At 49.2% G+C, this 18,783-nt stretch overlaps 1 protein-coding gene across 2 annotated transcripts; it reads left to right on the top strand.

The window, feature by feature from the left end:
* Window positions 1-3,753: 3,753 nt before the first annotated feature.
* ARRB2 (arrestin beta 2) lies at window positions 3,754-12,328 on the top strand. Of its 2 annotated transcripts, XM_036268357.1 has the most exons (15): window positions 3,756-3,867; window positions 6,836-6,866; window positions 7,471-7,531; window positions 7,641-7,685; window positions 7,904-8,100; window positions 8,392-8,451; window positions 8,847-8,914; window positions 9,031-9,166; window positions 9,399-9,483; window positions 9,750-9,822; window positions 10,106-10,243; window positions 11,074-11,157; window positions 11,254-11,333; window positions 11,444-11,498; window positions 11,774-12,328. In XM_036268357.1, the coding sequence occupies exons 1-15, from the start codon at window positions 3,845-3,847 to the stop codon at window positions 11,865-11,867; spliced, it is 1,230 nt and encodes a 409-aa protein (XP_036124250.1). In that variant the 5' UTR covers window positions 3,756-3,844; the 3' UTR covers window positions 11,868-12,328. The 2 variants fall into 2 exon arrangements, with proteins under 2 accessions (XP_036124251.1, XP_036124250.1); XM_036268358.1 differs by lacking the exon at window positions 6,836-6,866 and having other exon boundaries at window positions 3,754-3,867; window positions 11,774-12,317.
* The last annotated feature ends 6,455 nt before the right edge of the window (window positions 12,329-18,783 follow it).

The following is an 18,783-nucleotide window of genomic DNA, read 5'->3' as shown; positions in this document are numbered from 1 at the left end:
GTTCGGTTCCTGCTAAGGGCATGTACCTCAGTTGCAGTTTGTCTCCGGCCCTGGTTGGTCGTGCAGGTGGCAACCACTCAATGTGTGATGTTTCTCTCTCTTTCTCTCTCCCTCCCACTCTATCTGAACAAAAAATGAAAAAATGTCCTCGGGTGAGGATAAAAAATAAATAAATAAATAAATAAATAAATAAATAAATAAATAAATAAATAAAATCAATAAAAATATATTCTTGGGTGAGGATTTTTTAAAAAAGAAGCAGCAGCCCTGGCCGGTTTGGCTCAGTGGTTGGAGAGTCGGCCTGCGGTCCCGAGAGACCCGAGTTCGGTTCCCGCTAAGGGCATGTACCTCGGTTGCAGTTTGTCCCTGGCCCTGGTTGGTCGTGCGGGTGGCAGCCACTCGATGTGTCCCTTTCACATCAATGTTTCTCTCTCTCTTCCTCTCTCCCCCTCCCACTCTACCTGAACAAAAAAATAGAAAAATGTCCTCAGGTGAGGATAATAATAATAATAATAATAATAAAAAAGAAGAAGCAGCCATTGTAAGAAGTTATCATACAAAGAGTGGCAATGGAAATGGAGAAATTGTGAAAAAAATAACCCAATGGGTTAATGTATTTTTGAGGCAGAATGCCAGGACTTGAAGGATTAGAGAGAGGGCAGTACAAGAAGAAAAAAGATGGCCCTTGGATTTTACTTTCATTTGATTCAAACTTTTAGATTATCTTTGTGCACAAAAAAGTTCCATTGCTATTTTGATGTAGCGTTAAATTCATAGACAATTTTCAGAGAAATGACATTTTAAAAATGTTTTTATTGATTTTAGAGAAAGAGAGAGAGAGAGATCAATGTGAGAGAGAAACATCTCTCATTTGCCTCTAGTACCCACCCCAACTGGGGACCAAACCCAAAACTTGGGCTTGTGCCCTGACTGGGAGTCTAACCGTCAACACTTCGGTACATGGGATGACACTCAACCAATGGAGCCACACTGGCCAGAGCAAGAATTAATATTTTTAAAGGATTTTTTAGCCCTGGCCAGTTTGGCTCAGCGGTTAGAGCGTCGGCCTGCGGTCCGGAGAGACCCGGGTTCGGTTCCCACTAAGGGCATGTACTTCGGTTGCAGTTTGTCCCCGGCCCTGGTTGGTCGTGCGGGTGGCAGCCACTCAATGTGTCCCTTCACGTCGATGTTTCTCTCTCTCTCTCCCTTCCTCTCTCTCCCTCCCAATCTATCTGTAAAAAAAAATGGAAAAATATCCTCGGGTGAGGATAAAAAAAAAATTTTTTTTAAAAAGGATTTTTAAAAATATTTATTGATTTGAGAGAAAGAAACATCGACTGGTTGCCTCCAGGTATGGGACCTGCAACCTAGTCATGTGCCTTGACCGGGAATGGAACCAGCGACTTTTGCTTTATGAGACAATGCTCCAATCAACTGAGCCACACTGGCCAGGGTGAAAAATGACATCTGTATGATAATGATTTTTCTTACCTAGAATAGGGTATATCTTTTCAATTCTTTCTGGCCTTTAATATCTTTCTAAAGTTGTCTTTCTATTAGTATCTTTTCATTCCATGCAGACCACTCACCTTTCGGTTCCAGAAGCACTTTAGATATGTACCAACAAAGGTCTAATTACCACCCTGGCCGGTTTGGCTCAGCGGTTGGAGTGTCGGCCTGCGGTACAGAGAGACCCGGGTTCGGTTCCCGCTAAGGGCACGTACCTCGGTTGCAGTTTGTCCCTGGCCCTGGTTGGTCGTGCGGGTGGCGGCCACTCGATGTGTCCCTTTCACGTCGATGTTTCTCTCTCTCTCTCTTCCTCTCTCTCCCTCCCGCTCTATCTAAAAAATGTCCTCGGGTGAGGATAAAAAAAAAAAAAAAGGTCTAATTACCTTCTGGTCATGACCCTTTGACAAAAGTGATTGATGAGTCTAAAAGAAATGTTTAGCCCAGCCAGTGTGGCTCACTGGTTGAGCGTTGCCCCATACGGTCTCCAGGTTTAATTCCCGGTCAGGGCACATGCCCAGGTTGTGGGCCCAATCCCGACTTGGGGGCATGCAGGAGGTAGCCAGTCGATGCTCTCTCTCATCGATGTTTCTATCTCTCTCTCACTCCCTTCCTTTCTCTCTAATTTCAATAAAGAAAAAAATATTAAAAGAAATGTTTAAATCTTGAAAGAGATGAAGAGTAAACTTAGAAGATGGTGATAGAACTGAAGGGTGTGGAGATGACAGCTGGTGGGCAAGTCCTGTGCTTGAACCTTAAATATGATCTCAGAAACTGTCTGTGTGTGTATTATTTTTGTTGCATACAAAAGTGGAGGGGGGAGTGTGACGTTGGTTCTTTTGGGGAATAGAGGGGGAGGATGGAAAAAGAGATGGGAGAAGAAATACTGTAGCTCCTTAAATCTGAAATGTCAGTCATCTATCATCCTCCCTAAATCCAGTCCATTTTGCTCTAGAAATAACTCTTCAGCCTGGCCTCACTTCTTTCTTCCACTCTATGGTTCATCATCTCCCCTTGACTAGTTTTAGAATACCACAGCCTTGCCCCACTCTCTCCACCCTCCACGTTGCCCAGAATTATCTTCCTAAAAGAAAAATCTCATCATACCACTCTTGCTTAAAAAACACTACCGGATCAATGTTTCCTCCTCCAGAGAAGAGTCTCATTCCTTTACCTGCTATACAAAATTCTTCACATTCTGCTCCAATCTTCCTCATCAGCCTATCTCTCCTGCTGTCTTACCCCCACAAACACTTCAGAACAGGATGTGTCTTGCCTTTCTCTGTATTTGGAATATCCTTTCTCAACATCTGCCCACCATTCAGAAAGATTGTCCTCAAATGTTCCCTCTTCTGGACAGCTTGCCCTCCCTCCACCTCCACCCCAGCAAAAATGCGTACAGATGCTTTGTCTTCTGAGTCATAACTCCATTACAGCACTCCTGGGATCACACTTATTTACGTGTTCCTCAAGTATAGTAGGAAGGCAAAGCCCATGTTAACTCATGTCTGTGTCCCCATCGCCCTGGCATAGTGACTGGCACAAAATTGGCATGGATAGATGGATGAATGTTAGCTGCAATGAGTGGATAGAGGAGATGAGTAGTCAGAGAAATTAAGCAAAGTAACCCTGCAAAGATAAAAGATAGACACCAGGGGGAGCAGACACACAACAATAAAGAAGCGGGAGGGTTGGCCAAGGCTGCAAGTACTGGGGTGCGCGGATGAGCAGTGCGAACCAAAGCAAGCATCCCTCAATTGGAACTGCTCACCCACGTGTGCACCCACTCACCCTCCGTCCCAGACAGTACTTGAGCTCATTCTACAGTCCCCCAACACCACCACGCCGTCGCCTCCACCGCCACAGAAAAAGCAAACAAAGGGGAGGGGACCCCTGCAGGGTTCTGGATGCAGGAAGCCAATCAGAGGGCTCTAATCTCCCGGAAGGCGGGCGCCTTCTTTTAAGGGGACCTAATAAGTTCCTAAGTAAAGGGGTGAGGAGGGGCGGAGAGATGGGCGGGAAGCACAGAAAATTGGGAGGGATCCCCGGGAGCGATGAGACCGGGGCGGGGCGGGGGCGGAGCCAATCACTGTTAGTGCCTGTGAGAGGAGGGCGGGCTGCACCGCGGCGCGCGCGATCCGGGCTGACGCTTCTGGCCCTGGTTCCCCAGGATCGGGGGGAGAGGGGGCGGGGATAAGAGGGGCCTCGAGGGGAGGGGAAAGAGGAGAAAGCGCCTAGGGCGCGCGTGCGCAGTGGCGTGGGGAGGAGCAGGGACCTGGCAGCGGACTGGGAGGCTGCGAGCGAGCCGTGAACCGGGCGGGCGGCGGGCTCGCGCACCATGGGGGAGAAACCCGGGACTAGGTAAGGGAGGTGGGGCTACGCGGCGGGACTTGGGCGGCGGCTCCGGGCGGGTGCCGGGACGGTCTCCAGACAAGGACACTGGGGAGGGAATCGGGAGCCGGACGCCTGGGTCTCTGGGGGCAGCTATGTGGGGCCGCACGCCTAGGTCTTCGAGGATGAGGGGATGCGTGTCAAGGTCCCTGCAGAAAGCGAGTAATGAAGGGGATCAGGAATCCGGCGTCTGGGCTCACGCAGGGATGTGGGGGCTGGACGACTGGGTTCTCCCGTGCAGGCTGTGATGCAGGGGCGGAGGAAGGAAGAGCAGGTGGCTGGTCCCGAGGGGTTGGGTATGGGCAGGCTGGATGCCGGAAGGGGGATCCCCCATAGACTCGTGCTTAGCCACTAGAAAGTCTCCTGTTAATACCCCACAGGCAGTGGGGCTGCCCCCACCTGTCCCAAGGGCCGGGTAGCTCCGCTTCCAAACTTCTTCCTTCCCTGGGGTTGCTAGGAGCAACAGCCTCATCTTGAGAGAGCAGAGTGCCTGGTGACCCTCTCTGAGTCTGGGCCTTAACTCTCTTCCCGTGGGTGAGGACAGGAGGTATCTGCCCTGGGCACGCCATCCACTCCCCGGATATTTTATGTGCAATCGAGGCTCCTTCCTTACAATGGCACCCCAGAGTTCTCTTTTTTGGTCTCTAGCACAATCCACTTCCTGTTGTGACCCAACACCCCCAAGGGGGCAGTGGGTGAATGCCTGAGTCCCTGGGGAGCAGGAGCAAAACAGGAAAAGATGGGGCTGTATGCCTTTATTCTGAGGGATTCAGGAATGGGGGCCTGGTCCCAAGCTGTCACTTGTTTGGCAAAATATTATCATATCAGCCCCACTACTCTCCACACAGAGAATAGGAGAACCCACGTTTCTGGGCACCAAGTCAACCAATATTGGAGAGAGATGATCAGAGGAAGAATTGGTGTCCTGGATTTGGGTTAAATAACCCAGAGAAAGGGGAAGTCATGGACTTGAGGGAGGGCCCCTAATTTCCGTTATGTGGTTCAGGGAGGGGGAAGGATGGACCAAAGGGGGATTGCTGACTTGGCACAATTCCTCCCTACCCCCATCAAATTCTGGGCCACAGGAAATGAAGAGAATGGCAGGAAGTGTAAGGGGGCATCTGCTTCTCTGCCCCCCCCTTCCCTGGTCACCCTCATACTCCACCTCCTTGGCCAGCCTCAGTATACATATGCTGCTTCTCCCTATCCTGGCAGGAGGTTGGCTGGGTTAGGATCCAGAGGGCAGGTGCCCTGCAGCTGCTCCAGGGCAATTACCACAAACTGAGACTCCAGTTGGCCAATTGATTGTGGATGTCACAGTCCTCTGCCAGGGATCCTGATAGGAAGAAACACTGGAACAAAGAGGAAAATCAGAACCAAAGGGGAGGAAGAGCTGGATGATACCATAGCCATCAGCCCCCAATTTGGGACGAGAGGAGGGGTGCTTATTCTAGCTGCCATCATATCAGTGTTTACTCTCCTTTATTGTATGGGGAGGTCCCCTGATTTCCATTATGTGATTTAGGGAGGGGGAAGGATGGACCAAAGCGGGATTACCCAGGGACCTCCATAACCTTTGCCATATGGCCTTTGGATAGCTTGGCCTTCTGGGAAGAAGGGGCATGTGAAGTTGTTATAGCCGAAGTGGGCGGTGGGGCTGAAGGAAGGCTGAGCCAGTTGACAAGATTTCCATTTCTCCTATCTGGGGACCCTACCCAGGGATCACTGCTGAGACAGAGTGGATTGTGAGGTGGTACAGCAAAGAACAAGCCCACAAGTGGCCAGAGCATTGGAGTTACCAGATACCTCCCTACTCTTTCAGCAGTGGGTAGAGTCCAGGCTTAGATTGTTTCAGCAATTAGAGAATCCCTTTCAGTTCAACAAACTTAATGCCAATTACAGAGGCAGGGTAGTATTAATAGTTTACTGAATAAGAGCATGGACTCAGAGCCAGACTGCCTGTTTGTCTGCCATTTATACGATGACTTTAGGCAAAATACTTGACCTCTCCTGTGCCTCAGTTTCTTCACCTATAAAATAGGAATATTGGGACCTCCATCATTGGGTTATTAAGAGTATTAAATGAGATAATACATATGAAACTCTTTAAACAGTGCTAGGTGTACAGAATTCACCCCATAAATGTTAGCCGCAGCATCGTTGTAATGTGGCTGGCATTGTGCTGGGGATGCCTAAATGAATTAGGCATCTGACGCTCACAGTCCATCTAGTGCAACAGACAGTACCCAGCTAACTGCCCTTGCATGGTATCACACCACAAATAAAATATAAACGAGGTGTGACAGGAACCCGAAAAAAGGAGTGACCAGGATCTGGGCTTGATCCACCTTTTAAAGGAGGTGATATCTGAGCTGGACCTTGAAAGACAAACAGGCTTTTAAGCTGCTGAGATCAGAGATGGAGAGAGTTGGAGGTTAATGGAGTAGGGTCACACTTAGGTGGTGCCTATAGTAGCAACCATTTTAGAGACAGAGGCCGATGTCATTACTCTTTCAAGTACTCCAGCTGTCTTTGGAGCTGAGACCAGAGAAGATGGAAAGGGGGTTAGGTCTTTTGCAGACAATACTGCAACCTGTCCATTTAGGTCCCCCTGGGGGAGATCCTCTGAGAAGAGCCAGGGTGGTTCCTGTGGCAACCAGTGGCCATTGCAGTGGAGGAGGGGAACTAATGAGGGTGGAGGGGGGTTGCCATGACAACCATCTTTGAGGGGCTGCCAAGATTGGAATATTAAGAACCCGTAGTTACCTTTCTTTCTGGGAAAAAGTGGGAGGGGGTAGGGCTGGACAAAGCCCCAAAGCCTCCAGGCAGGAATCCTGGGGGAGCTTTGCTCCTCGGGCTGGGGAGGGATCAGGTCCTGGCACCGGGGTCCCTGCTGAGTCTGAGGGAGGCAGTGGGGTTTCCCTTTCTGTTTTGTTAGGGTCTTCAAGAAGTCGAGCCCTAACTGCAAGGTGAGTTTCCCACAGTGCTTCTCTTCCTAACCCTCCCTGGACCCTTACAAAGCCCAGCCTGCCCCTAGACAATCCCCAACCCCTGGCTGCCCACTTCCTGTGACAGCTAAAAGCCAACTTCCTTCCTTCCAGAAGCCCCTTGCCACAAAGACTGCTCTGCCTGAGCCAGCCACAGGGCTGGGTGGGGACAGGCCTGGGTCCCTATGCAAGAGCAAGGGGAAGGAGCCAGAAGCCCATGCCTATGGCCCTCTTAGGAACCAACCCAGGGTGCCTGGGGCTGGGAACAGTTAACAACCCCCAGGCTGTGCCCTGTTTACCCCAGAGCCCCTCTAACTGGCTGTGACCCATAAACCGCAGGTCCCCCTCACACACACACACACACATGCAGTTGGTGGTCAGAGGTGGTAAAAGATATTAGGGAGGAGCTAAAAAGCCTCAAAGTTGAGTGGTCTTTGAAGCCCCACCACCCTCCCCTTCCAGCCCTACTGGGAGGAAACCAGGAAAAACTCCTGGACACCCCAGCCTGGGAAGACCAGGGCCAGGGCAGCTCTGATGCCCTACCACCCTCGACCCGGTCTTCCCTGTGACCCCTCTCCATCCTCAGCTCACTGTGTATTTGGGCAAGCGGGACTTTATAGATCACCTGGACAAAGTGGATCCTGTAGGTAAGTGAGCCCAGAAAGGGGCATCTTGTCCCCCAAGAGGAGAAGTTCCTGGGCCCAGGAAATGAGGAGAGGTCCTGACGGGAAATCAGTTCATGTGTCCCTTTCCTAGATGGTGTGGTGCTTGTGGACCCTGACTACTTGAAGGATCGCAAAGGTACTGGCCCCCAACTCCAGGGATTCAAGGGGAGGTGGGGAGGCAGGGAAGCGAAATGGGCTGGCATTGAGAGGGGCCCCAGAGAGATGGAGGGCTGAGGCGGAAATCAGGTGTAGGATTGAGACAACTCTTATGCTGCCGAGAAGCAGCTGCAGCTAGTACTGGGGGTATTAGAGAAGGGGAGCTCCTGACTACCCCACCTTGCCCTCCCTTGCCAGTGTTTGTGACCCTCACCTGCGCTTTCCGCTATGGCCGTGAAGACCTGGATGTGCTGGGCTTGTCCTTCCGCAAAGACCTGTTCATCGCCACCTACCAGGCCTTCCCCCCAATGCCCAACCCACCCCGGCCCCCCACCCGCCTGCAGGACCGGCTGCTGAGGAAGCTGGGCCAGCATGCCCACCCCTTTTTTTTCACAGTGAGGATGCCCCCCACCCTCCTCAGGGCATGGGGTCTGGGACTGTGTTTGGGGTGTGAAGCACCAGTTATGGGCAGATCTGGAAGAAACAGTAAGGAGGGACCCTAGACCCACCTCCCTCCAGGGTCACCCTGCATTCAGGAAGCCTTTGCTTCTCTGCATTCTTCCCGGGGCCTCTTCCTTGTTCCTTTCTAATCCCCAGGACTTCTTCTCCAGCCTCTTAAATTGAGATCGGGAGGAAGACTTGGGGGCTTCCAGAGGAATTGAAGTCTCCCTTTTCCTCTGCCACAGATACCCCAGAATCTGCCCTGCTCGGTCACCCTGCAGCCAGGCCCAGAGGACACAGGAAAGGTACTGGAGCAATGGTTCTGAGGGCTTGGGGCAGAGTAGGGTCCAGCAGGCACATGAGATGGGGATGGGCTGTCGAGAAGCCAGGCTGGGATGAAGGTAGGATTATGTTCCCAGTGGACAGGGGGTGTATATGGGGCAGTCACTGCTCACATGTGACCATGCTTCTTGCTCTTGACCTGTATGTACCTGGGTATAAGGGTTCACATTGCACAGCCAGGATGAAGCCTGTCAGGTGCCAGGTCTTGAGCAGGCAGAGGAAGGGGGCAGGACTCTATGCTCCTCAGACCAGAACTGGGCAAGAGTGCCTGCCCGGGACAGAAGGGAGAAGGAAGGAAGGGGGTGGTGGTAGCGGCAGGGGCCTTGTGTAAGACCTGACCTTTTCTCCCCTTCCCAAGGCCTGCGGGGTAGACTTTGAGATTCGAGCCTTCTGTGCCAAATCACTAGAAGAGAAAAGCCACAAAAGGTGACAGAAGCCACCTCTCTGTGGTTTGCCCATTCCATCCGGCTCCCAGGAGCCCAACCCCTGTGGGAGGTGGGAGTGGGTGTTTGGGTATCTAAGAAATAACCCCTCACCCCCAGGAACTCTGTGCGTCTGGTGATCCGAAAGGTGCAGTTTGCCCCAGAGAAACCCGGCCCCCAGCCTTCAGCTGAAACCACGCGCCACTTCCTCATGTCTGACCGGTCCCTGCACCTTGAGGCCTCCCTGGACAAGGAGGTGGGGTGTGAGAGGGTGACGCAGGCACTACAGTGCAGGCCAGACCCTGGGGGAGGGGTGAAGCCACATCTCAAGATGACATTTTTAAAGAAGGCTGCTTTAGCTAGCTGTGGGGGGTTGTCATGGGCTTGCTTAGAGGGAAGAGGCCAAGCAATGGGTCTGTTTCGAGGCAAACTGATAATAGGACCAGTGAAAACAGAACAAATTAATTTGACCTTTCCCCCCTCAAAAGTTGTACTACCACGGGGAGCCCCTCAATGTCAATGTTCACGTCACCAACAACTCCACCAAGACTGTCAAGAAGATCAGAGTCTCTGGTAGGAGGTGGGGGTTGGAATGGGGTCTTGGGGGAGGGAGTTGCTACACATGTGGCTTCTGGCATGATCTCAGCCTGTGAGACCCACCAGGGCTCAGAGAATTGAGGCTGACGCAGAATAAGATACAGACCAGGTGTTGACTTCCACAGGGAGGGCCAGTGGGTGGAGTGGTGTGGGCCCGGGGCCTGGGGCCCTTGCCATGTGATCAGGAGGGGGCGGCAGTCTTCACTCCAAGCAGAGCTGCTTGACCTCACCCCGCCCCACAGTGAGACAGTATGCCGACATCTGCCTCTTCAGCACTGCCCAGTACAAGTGTCCCGTGGCTCAGATAGAACAAGAGTGAGTATCAGAACAGCCCTGGGTCCCAACCTCAAGGGACAAGAGTAGGCCCGGGAGAATGTGAGGTGGGGGTGGAATTCTTCCCAAACTATCTCCACTTTCAAGGGCATGCCCTCCAGTCAGGTGGCTCTGAGCTGTTAATTTTCTTGAGCAGGTTGAGCCGAAACCTACTTCCTTGTGACCTGTGCCCAAAGAGAGAAGGGGCTGGTGATGGGGCTAGGAGCCCCCCTTGCCCAGCCTGGCACATCCAATAGTCTTGTTCTTTTGTCCCCACACCCTCCAGTGACCAGATATCTCCCAGTTCCACGTTCTGCAAGGTGTACACTGTAACCCCGCTGCTCAGCGACAACCGGGAGAAGCGTGGTCTTGCCCTGGATGGGAAGCTCAAGCACGAGGACACCAACCTGGCTTCCAGCACCATGTGAGGGTCGGGCTGAATACAGGGCAGGGAACTCTGCAGCCCGGGAGACAGTCATTCAGTACCAGCTGTGTGCCAGGTTCTGTCCTAGATGCCAGGGCTCTGTCAGTGAACAGAAGAGACAAAAAGCCTACATTCTAGGGGAGGGAGGATGGACAAATTAGATATATAGCATGTTTAGTGACAACTATTTAGGAGAAAAAGCAAGGCAGAGAAGGGAGAAAGTGCAGAGAGGGCCAGGGCGTGTTAACTTTGAATAAGGTGGCTAGGGAAGATGTAATCCAGAGGTGAATTTTGAGTAAGGACCCCAAAGGAAGTATGCGATGCAGACATGCAGGGAGAGTGTTCCAGGCAGAGAAAGGCGCAAACACAGCCCCAGCGGTGAACCGGGCAGGTGTCAGGGAGTTCGTGGTGCCATTGTGCCTTTGGACAGGAGCAGCCCTGGAGTAAGGGCTGAACTTCACCCCCACTGGTGCCTTTGTGCGGGATACACGCTGTATGACCACACAAAGCAGGCCTAGATACCAGCATGGTGAGAATGAACAAGGACAAGAGTAGTAGGTGGGGTCGGAGGGCTAATGGAGAGCAAGCCAGGGCAGGACTGTTAGGTCACCAGGACTTCAGCTCTAATAGTGAGAGAGATGGGAAGCCACAGGAGGGCTCTGTGCAGAGGACTGTCATGGGGCACTTGACTTTGACAGCACAGCCTGTGCTGCTGGAGCCCTGGGAGCTGGTGTAAATTTGTGGTCCTGCCCAGGGTCTGGATGGGAGCCCTAAGAGTGGGCTGAGGTCAGGGCAATGGACCATGATCCTGCTCCTCCCCACAATTGCAGTGTGAAAGAGGGTGCCAACAAGGAGGTGCTGGGGATCCTGGTATCCTACAGGGTCAAGGTGAAGCTGGTGGTGTCTCGCGGTGGGTGAGTGTGTTGGGACAGCCTAGGGTGGGGCTTGTAGGGGTGTCTTCCAGCTCTGCATTGTCATCATCTCTTCATGGTGCCTCTCTCCCTCCCCAGGGATGTCTCCGTGGAGCTGCCTTTTGTTCTTATGCACCCCAAGCCCCATGACCACATCACTCTCCCCAGGCCCCAGTCAGGTAAGCATGCCACCCACCCCAAGACCCCAAAGGGAGGGCCTGAAGTCAGGCCAGTGGAGAAAAGCTGGTCCTTCCACCCACCCACGCACCCACTTTCCTCCTCCCCTCAGCTGCTCCTGAAACAGATGCCCCTGTGGACACCAACCTCATTGAATTTGATACCAAGTAAGAGCCTCATCCCTTCCCTTCCTGCCTTTGACCCTTAGACAGAGATTCCTGTAATTTCATATCTGCGCTCTATCCCATTTTTTCCTCTTTTGGCGGAGGGATGGTTGAATCATCAAATCAAAGTGATAGCCTTGTGAGCTGCCACTTCTTAGTCCCTTCCTGCAAATATCTCCAATCCCATGCCCCTCTAATACCTCGGTCTCTGGAGGGGAGTGGGAAGTTGAGAAGAGGGTCTAAAGCCCTCGCCTCACCCCCTTCTTTCCACCGCCAAGCTATGTCACAGATGATGACATCGTATTTGAGGACTTTGCCCGGCTTCGGCTGAAGGGGATGAAGGATGACGACTACGACGACCAGTTCTGCTAGGAAGGGGGGCTGGAAGATGGGAGTGGATGGTGCTGGGAGAGGTAGGGGCAGGACCAAGACCTCCACTGTCATGGAAGTGGGTCCCAGCCTCTCTTCCCTTCCCCTCCACCCAGCAGCTTCCTCAACCAATCCCTTCCGTCCCTCCCTCTCCCACCCCCACCAGATATGCACTGGACCCATCTCTTGTCAAACTTGGGCATTACTTTTTTGACTACAGCTGTGCTTCCCCAACCCCACAATGGGTGGTCAGCCGTGTTCATACCTACATTTCTTGGAGGGGGACTCTGAAAAGAGGAGTGATAGTAGGAAAAGGGGGGAGGAAGAACTTGCACGTTCAACCTCACACCAACACTCCCTCCTGTCACTATCTGCCTCCCATTCCTTCAAGCTGAGACCCTTCGGGGGGGCGAGGCCACTTCTTTGTTTCTGAGCATAAAGAATAAACCTTTTCATAGGCGTGAGTGTATGTGTTTTCTGTGTAGAGTTTGAGGCATGTGCTCATCCCTGTGTTAGCTTGTGGATGAGAACCTAATCTCTCCTGTGTACTTACATGGCACCAGGCCCACAGGCTGTCAACTAACGTTTATTGAATGACTGGGTTGTACTTGTGTTCCAAGGTAAACACTGAAACTTAATTTAGGCAGTCCACAGTCAAGGGCAGAGTTTGGAAAAGCAATAAAGTGTAGACTCTTCCTTGTTGTGACCCCAACACATGACCGCATGGTGACCTGTTCTGACCTAGTGTATTTGTTTCCACTGCTCCTGATGGTCAACCAAGTAGTCCATTCCTGGGGCTCAGAGGGACCCCAGCTGCAGTCTCACCAGACAGAAGTCACACAACATCTCCACGGGGCCTGGTCCTTACATTTAAACAAAGAAGCCAGGGCTTTAAACAGCCAAAGAGAGCCATGCGACTGGGCAAGTCCAAGTAGCTACATCCAACTGCTGCTCCTTGATGGTCATCAGAGACTCCCTGAGGTTTGGCCAAAGCCCGAGGCTGAGCTGGAGGGAGTTAGTAACTCCACTGACATTCCTCACCTCTACCACCTACTCCCACTCCTGTAGCCCAGACTCTCCCTCCTCTTCCTCTTTAAGGCTTATTCATTCATTCCATTAACAGTCTTGATTTTAAGTCCCTATTATATGCCAGGCATAGTACGGGGACATTGCAGTGACCAAAACAAACATTTAGTCATTCCCTAGTTATTTAATTACAATATCTATCCTTCAAAGGAGAGCAACAAGAACATGTGACAGGGAGTTCTGACCTAGGCTGGGGTTTGGGGAAGATTTTCTTGGAGGAAGTGACCTTTGAACAGAACTGAAACAAGGAGGAGTTCCAACATTCCAGGAAAGAGCAACACCAAGTGCAAAGGCAGAAAGGAACATTTCAGGGACTAAAAGGCCAGAGGGACTGTGGCAAAGACAGCCACAGGCAAAGTAGCACTAAATGAGGCTGGTAAGGTAGCCTATACAAGCCTGTTACAGCCCATGACATCTAATTATATCATTATTTACCCACAGGCTTTGCGGGCTGCCAAAATGCCAATGACCTTGCTTACCCCTCCATAGTAGCAGCCTACCCTGCACACACCAGGTCTTTGTCACATAGAGGAACAGCCAGCATCCCTCAGAGCTCTTGGCCCAGGGATCTCAAACTTTTTCAGGAGAATCAGATTTCTCTGGAATGCAAGATAAAGACACAGAGTCCCAGGTTCTGCCTTCCCAGATTCCAACTCAGTAGTCCCAGAAAGAATCCATGCAACCTGGATTTTGAATTAGCACACACTTTGAAGAACAATGCCTTTTTTCTTTTAGCTTTTCATAATTTTAAGGAAGTAAAAACATGCTCATGGTTTAAAGAAAAAAAATTCAAACAGTAAACAATGATAAGAAGGCTCCCTTCTGCCTCTGATTCCAGCTTCCATTTCTCATTCCCAGTGGCAACCACTCTCACCAGTTCTTTGAGTATTCTTCTGAAGATATTCTTCAAACTCAGTCATACGCATATGACTATACTTCCCCCTTATTTTAAATACAGCTAGTGGCATACTATGAAAACACTCTTCTACACCTTGCTTTTTTCTTTAAATAATGTAGCTAGGAGAGCATTCTTTTCACAATGCATATAAATCTACCTTATTCTTTTAAAGAGTTGCATAACTTTCCATTTCCTAGATGTCATTTAATTTTACCAGTTTCCTTTCAGTGGACATGAAGGATGTCCACTCTTGCTAATTTGAAGATATGTCCTTTTGCCCATGTAAAGTATATCTGTGCAAATTCTTAAAAGCAGAGTTGGTGGGTTAAATATAATGAGCATCATCCAGCCGGTGTGGCTCAGTGGTTGAGCATCGACCCATGCATCAAGAGGTCGCCGGTTTGATTCCCGGCCAGGACACATGCCCAGATTGTGGGCCTGACCCCCAGTGGGGGGCATGCGTGAGGTGGCCAATTGATGTTCTCTCTCATCGATGTTTCTCTCTCTCCCTTTCACTTCCTCTCTCTCTCTAAAATCAATAAAGGAAAAAATATATATATAATGAGCATCTTTTTGATCACCACCAGTCAAACAGGTGACATGTGACATCCTCCTAGTTTTTTTGTTGTTGTTGTTTAGGAGTGAGGATGAAAGGGATTTACTGGGTGGTCACTGGCGCCAATTCAGTGCCAACAGGAATCCCCAATTTGGGGTGCGGTGAAAAGGGAAATTTTATTCAGTGCAAAACAGCTCAATTGTGATACAGCACAGCTGTGAAAACGTCATGAGGTAGCCTTCAGGCCAGGCCAGGCCCCTCTTGGGCTAGACAGCTTTCCTCTGTTCCTCACTGATCTGTTTGATGCTGTTCTGCTCCGCTCTGCTCCGAGGAGGCATCTTGTGCTTGAGCTCCAGCCAGGGAAACACAGTCTTCAGTGGAAAGGGAATGTGCACTTTCAGAGCAGCCAGAGGGGACCTAACTTATATAGACAGAAGTCCCAGCCACGGTCCCTGATTGGTTTGTCCTCACACAAATGAGGTCTCCAAATTCTCACAATCTGATTGGTCCAAAAGACACTATTTTGATTGGTCAGAATGGAGCCACACTGATTGGTTGGTGAAGAAGCTGATGGGGAGGGTATAGTTGTGCAGCTCCAATTGGATGGGGAAAGCCTCAGTTCTATTGGTTTAAATCGGATTCCAGAAACTGCTTCAAAGGGCTGGCTGAGAGGGCAGGAACACAGTGCAGACAGGCAGTTCAGTGCAGAGACAGGTAGTTCAGTGCAGGCTTCTCCCTGACGTGCAGTTTGCACCAGAGGTCCCATGTAGAAATGGCTGCAAGGTTATGGGGTTGTTGTTTTTGTTTTAATTTGAGCCCAGTTAGCCACTAGGAGCCCTTCTTAGTAGGTATTTTCTTTCTAAGGATCCACATGTTATTTTCTTAATGTACTCTAAGAGATTTTTATGTAGTAAAGAAATTAGTCCTTTATCATATTTTGCAAATATTTTTCCCACTTCGTTGTTTCTGAATTTGTTTCTAGTTCTTTTTTTTCTTTTTACTGAGGTCAAATTCATATCACATAAAGTTACATTTCATTTTATTTGTTTTAAATATATTTTTATTGATTTTTTAGAGAGAGAAAGAAACATCAATGTGAAAGAGAAACATCAATCAGCTGCCTCCTGCATGCCACCTACTGGGGATCGAGCCTACGACCCGGGCATGTGCCCTGACCAGGAATAGAACCCAGACCTCTCAGTCCATGGGATGACACTCAATCCACTGAGCCACACCAACCAGGCTAAAGTTACATTTTAAAGTGTACAATTCAGCGGCATTTAGTACATTCACAATGTTGTGCAACCATTATTTCTAGTTTCAAAGTATTTTATTTCTGGTGTTTTTAATAATTTATAAATTTTCATTTTAATGTAGTCTATTATAATCATGTTTTATATGGTTTCTTTTCTTCTTCTTTGGTCACAAGAGCTTTTGACCCTTTCCTTACAATTTGACACTTCCTTTTCTTTCCACACTAAGTTCAAGATCATCATATAAACCACTATTTCATCAGCACCCTCCTTTCACAATACCTGCTCTCAAACCCCGCCTTTGGCTCTGCTGACCACCGCCCTGCCCTTTTCCACTCCATCACTGGGCTGCAGAGTACTGCCAGAGAAAAATCACACAACCATATTTATTCGTTCATTACACAAAATTTTTTTAACACGTCCCAAGTGCCATCATGCTGGGTATGAATTTGGGGCCATGACAATGTATGGTCTCTGACCTCAGCTGGACCTCAATACCTGACAACCCTTTGTCTCAGTCCATGTCCCTGGTCACCTCCCTCTCCTGCTCCCATCTTACTAATTTTCCAAAACTACCCCCTGTTCAGAGTGACTTCTGTTTTTCACAGAGATTAAACTATGAGGGCTGAATGATTTCAACTTCCTACCTCCTACCAACAAACACTGACATCTATACCAAATCTCCTAGACAACCAAGCTTAAGATGCCTTCATCAGTTCAAAGCTAATCTCTCCACCTGTGCTCAGATCCCACTCCCCTCTTCAACCTCTGCCTCTCTCTACTGCTTCTTCCTCCATGGTAAATATATTCATGCAAGTCTTTTCCATTAAAGAAAGGAAGGGAGAAAAGGAGGGAGGGATAAGAAAAGGTGGGAGGGAGAAAGGAAGGAAACCAAAGAAAAAACACTCCTCCACACTTAATTCTTTCACAGTAAAACGTATCTCTATTTTCTCTCTCACTTTTCACCTTTATTACTTTTATTTTCAAAGTTATATATACATATAGTTTAAGGCGTCAGATAGGACTACAAGGCCTATTACAATGAAAAGTAGACCCTCCACCTCTCCAATTTCCTTCTCAGAGGCAAGCACTTTCACCTCCTGTAGATGTTTCTTTTGGTATTTTCTTCCATATCTCCAAACAACATGTTCATTACTTTTTGTTTTGTTTTTTTAAATCCTCACCCAAAGATATTTTTCCTTTATCCTCAAATAGAGAGAGAGATAAACATCGATATGAGAGAGACACATCGACTGATTGCCTCCCCCATGACCCTGGCCAGGGCCCCTAACCACAACTGAGGTACATGCCCTTGACCGGAATTGAACCCGCAACTCTTTGGTCCTTGAGTGGATGCTCTAACTGCTGAGCCAAACGGGACAGGGCACTCTTTGTTTTTAAATGCCATCTACTGGCTTCCCTCCATGTAAGGTGAAAACTGAGCTCCCTTTCTTCCCTCTGCCCCACCATGGATCACTTTCCATCCTGCCCCTGCATCCCATACTCCCAAGAGAATTATATCAGTTGGGGTTGGATCAATATTCATTAGTTACATTATGCTTCTGCAAATGTTATTCATAGCTAAGTCATGTGATAGTGATCGATTACCTTTCTCTTCTTGCATAACTTTATTTTCTTTGAATGTCATTTAAAAATTTGCTTATTCGCCCAGCCAGTGTGGCTCAGTGGTTGAGCGCCAAACTATGCACCAAGAAGTCGCCAGATTCCCAGTCAGGGCACATGCCCAGGTTGTGGACCCAATCCCCAGTGGGGGACATGCAGGAGGTGGCCAATCAATGTTCTCTCTCACATTGATGTTTCTATCTCTCTCTCCCCCTCCCTTCCTCTCTCTAAAATCAATAAAGAAATAAAAATTTGCTTATTTGGGGTCAGTGTTGGGTAGAGGGGGGACAAAAAGAGAAAATGGAAGATATCTGTAATACTGTCAACAATAAAAAAATTTGCTTATTCTTTGAATTTATCATTAATTCAGCCCTATACTCTCTTCTAAAAGTTTATATATCCTCTCAATTCATTCTAAACAAAACATGTTCACCTCTTTCATTTCCCTGAAGAAATTCTCCAGGAGCCTTCTAATCTGGGTCTATCTCTAATAACCTCCTGAGAAAGGTACATGGGAGAAAAATTTGAGACTCTATACATATCAATATTTCTATTCTATCTTCATTATTAATAGTTTGGCTGTTATGAGAGTCTAGATATCCCCTAAACTCTATTCTTCCATGGTGCTAGAACAATAGCTGGCCACCTAGGTAAGGACTGGATTTCCCTGAACCCCAGAGTTGGCTGAGACCATATGACTAAGCTTCCTTCAATGGAATGTGAGTAGAAATTATGTAGGCCACTCCCTAGCCAGACCTCTACATTTTTTCTTCCTCCTCCCTGCCAGCTACGACCCAGGGATGGCAGCATAGCAACCCAATTTTGACATCGCAGACAGCAATGCCCTAGAGAAGTGTTTCTCAGATTTTATTGTGCATACAGATCACCTGGGGACCTTCAATCACAGATACAGATTCAGTAGTTCTGTGGTGGGGTCTGAGATACTGCATTTCTTTTTTTTTTTTTTTTTTTAATCCTCATCCGAGGACATTTTTCCGTACAGACAGAGTGGGAGGGAGAGAGAGGAAGAGAGAGAGAGAAACATCGATGTGAAAGGGACACATCGAGTGGCTGCCACCCGCACGACCAACCAGGGCCGGGGACAAACTGCAACCGAGGTACACGCCCTTAGCGGGAACCGAACCCGGGTCTCTCCGGACCACAGGCGGACGCTCTAACCGCTGAGCCAAACCGGCCAGGGCTTTTTTTTTTTTTTTAAAGTGTGATTTTTTTTTTTTTTTTTTTTTTTTTTTTGTGGTACGTGCCCCTTGCGGGAACCGAACCCAGAACTCTTTGGTCCGCAGGCCAACTGAGATACTGCATTTCTAACATGCTTCTAGGTAATGCTAATGCCTCTGGCCTACAGACTACACTTTTCAGTATAAGACCCTAAACGGTGACAGAGCTGTACTGCTAGCCTTGGTCTCGGTATGATTTGTGAAGCACACTAAACCACCCACACTGAACTGTTTTCTGAGAAAAAAAGTAAGTTTTATTTTGTTG

The sequence above is a fragment of the Molossus molossus genome, unplaced genomic scaffold, assembly GCF_014108415.1.
Source record: "Molossus molossus isolate mMolMol1 unplaced genomic scaffold, mMolMol1.p scaffold_m16_p_19, whole genome shotgun sequence".
NCBI classification, from domain to species: Eukaryota; Metazoa; Chordata; class Mammalia; order Chiroptera; family Molossidae; genus Molossus; species Molossus molossus.
The sequence above is the reverse complement of the archived record's forward strand: the minus strand, read 5'-3'. Positions and strand labels throughout refer to the sequence as shown.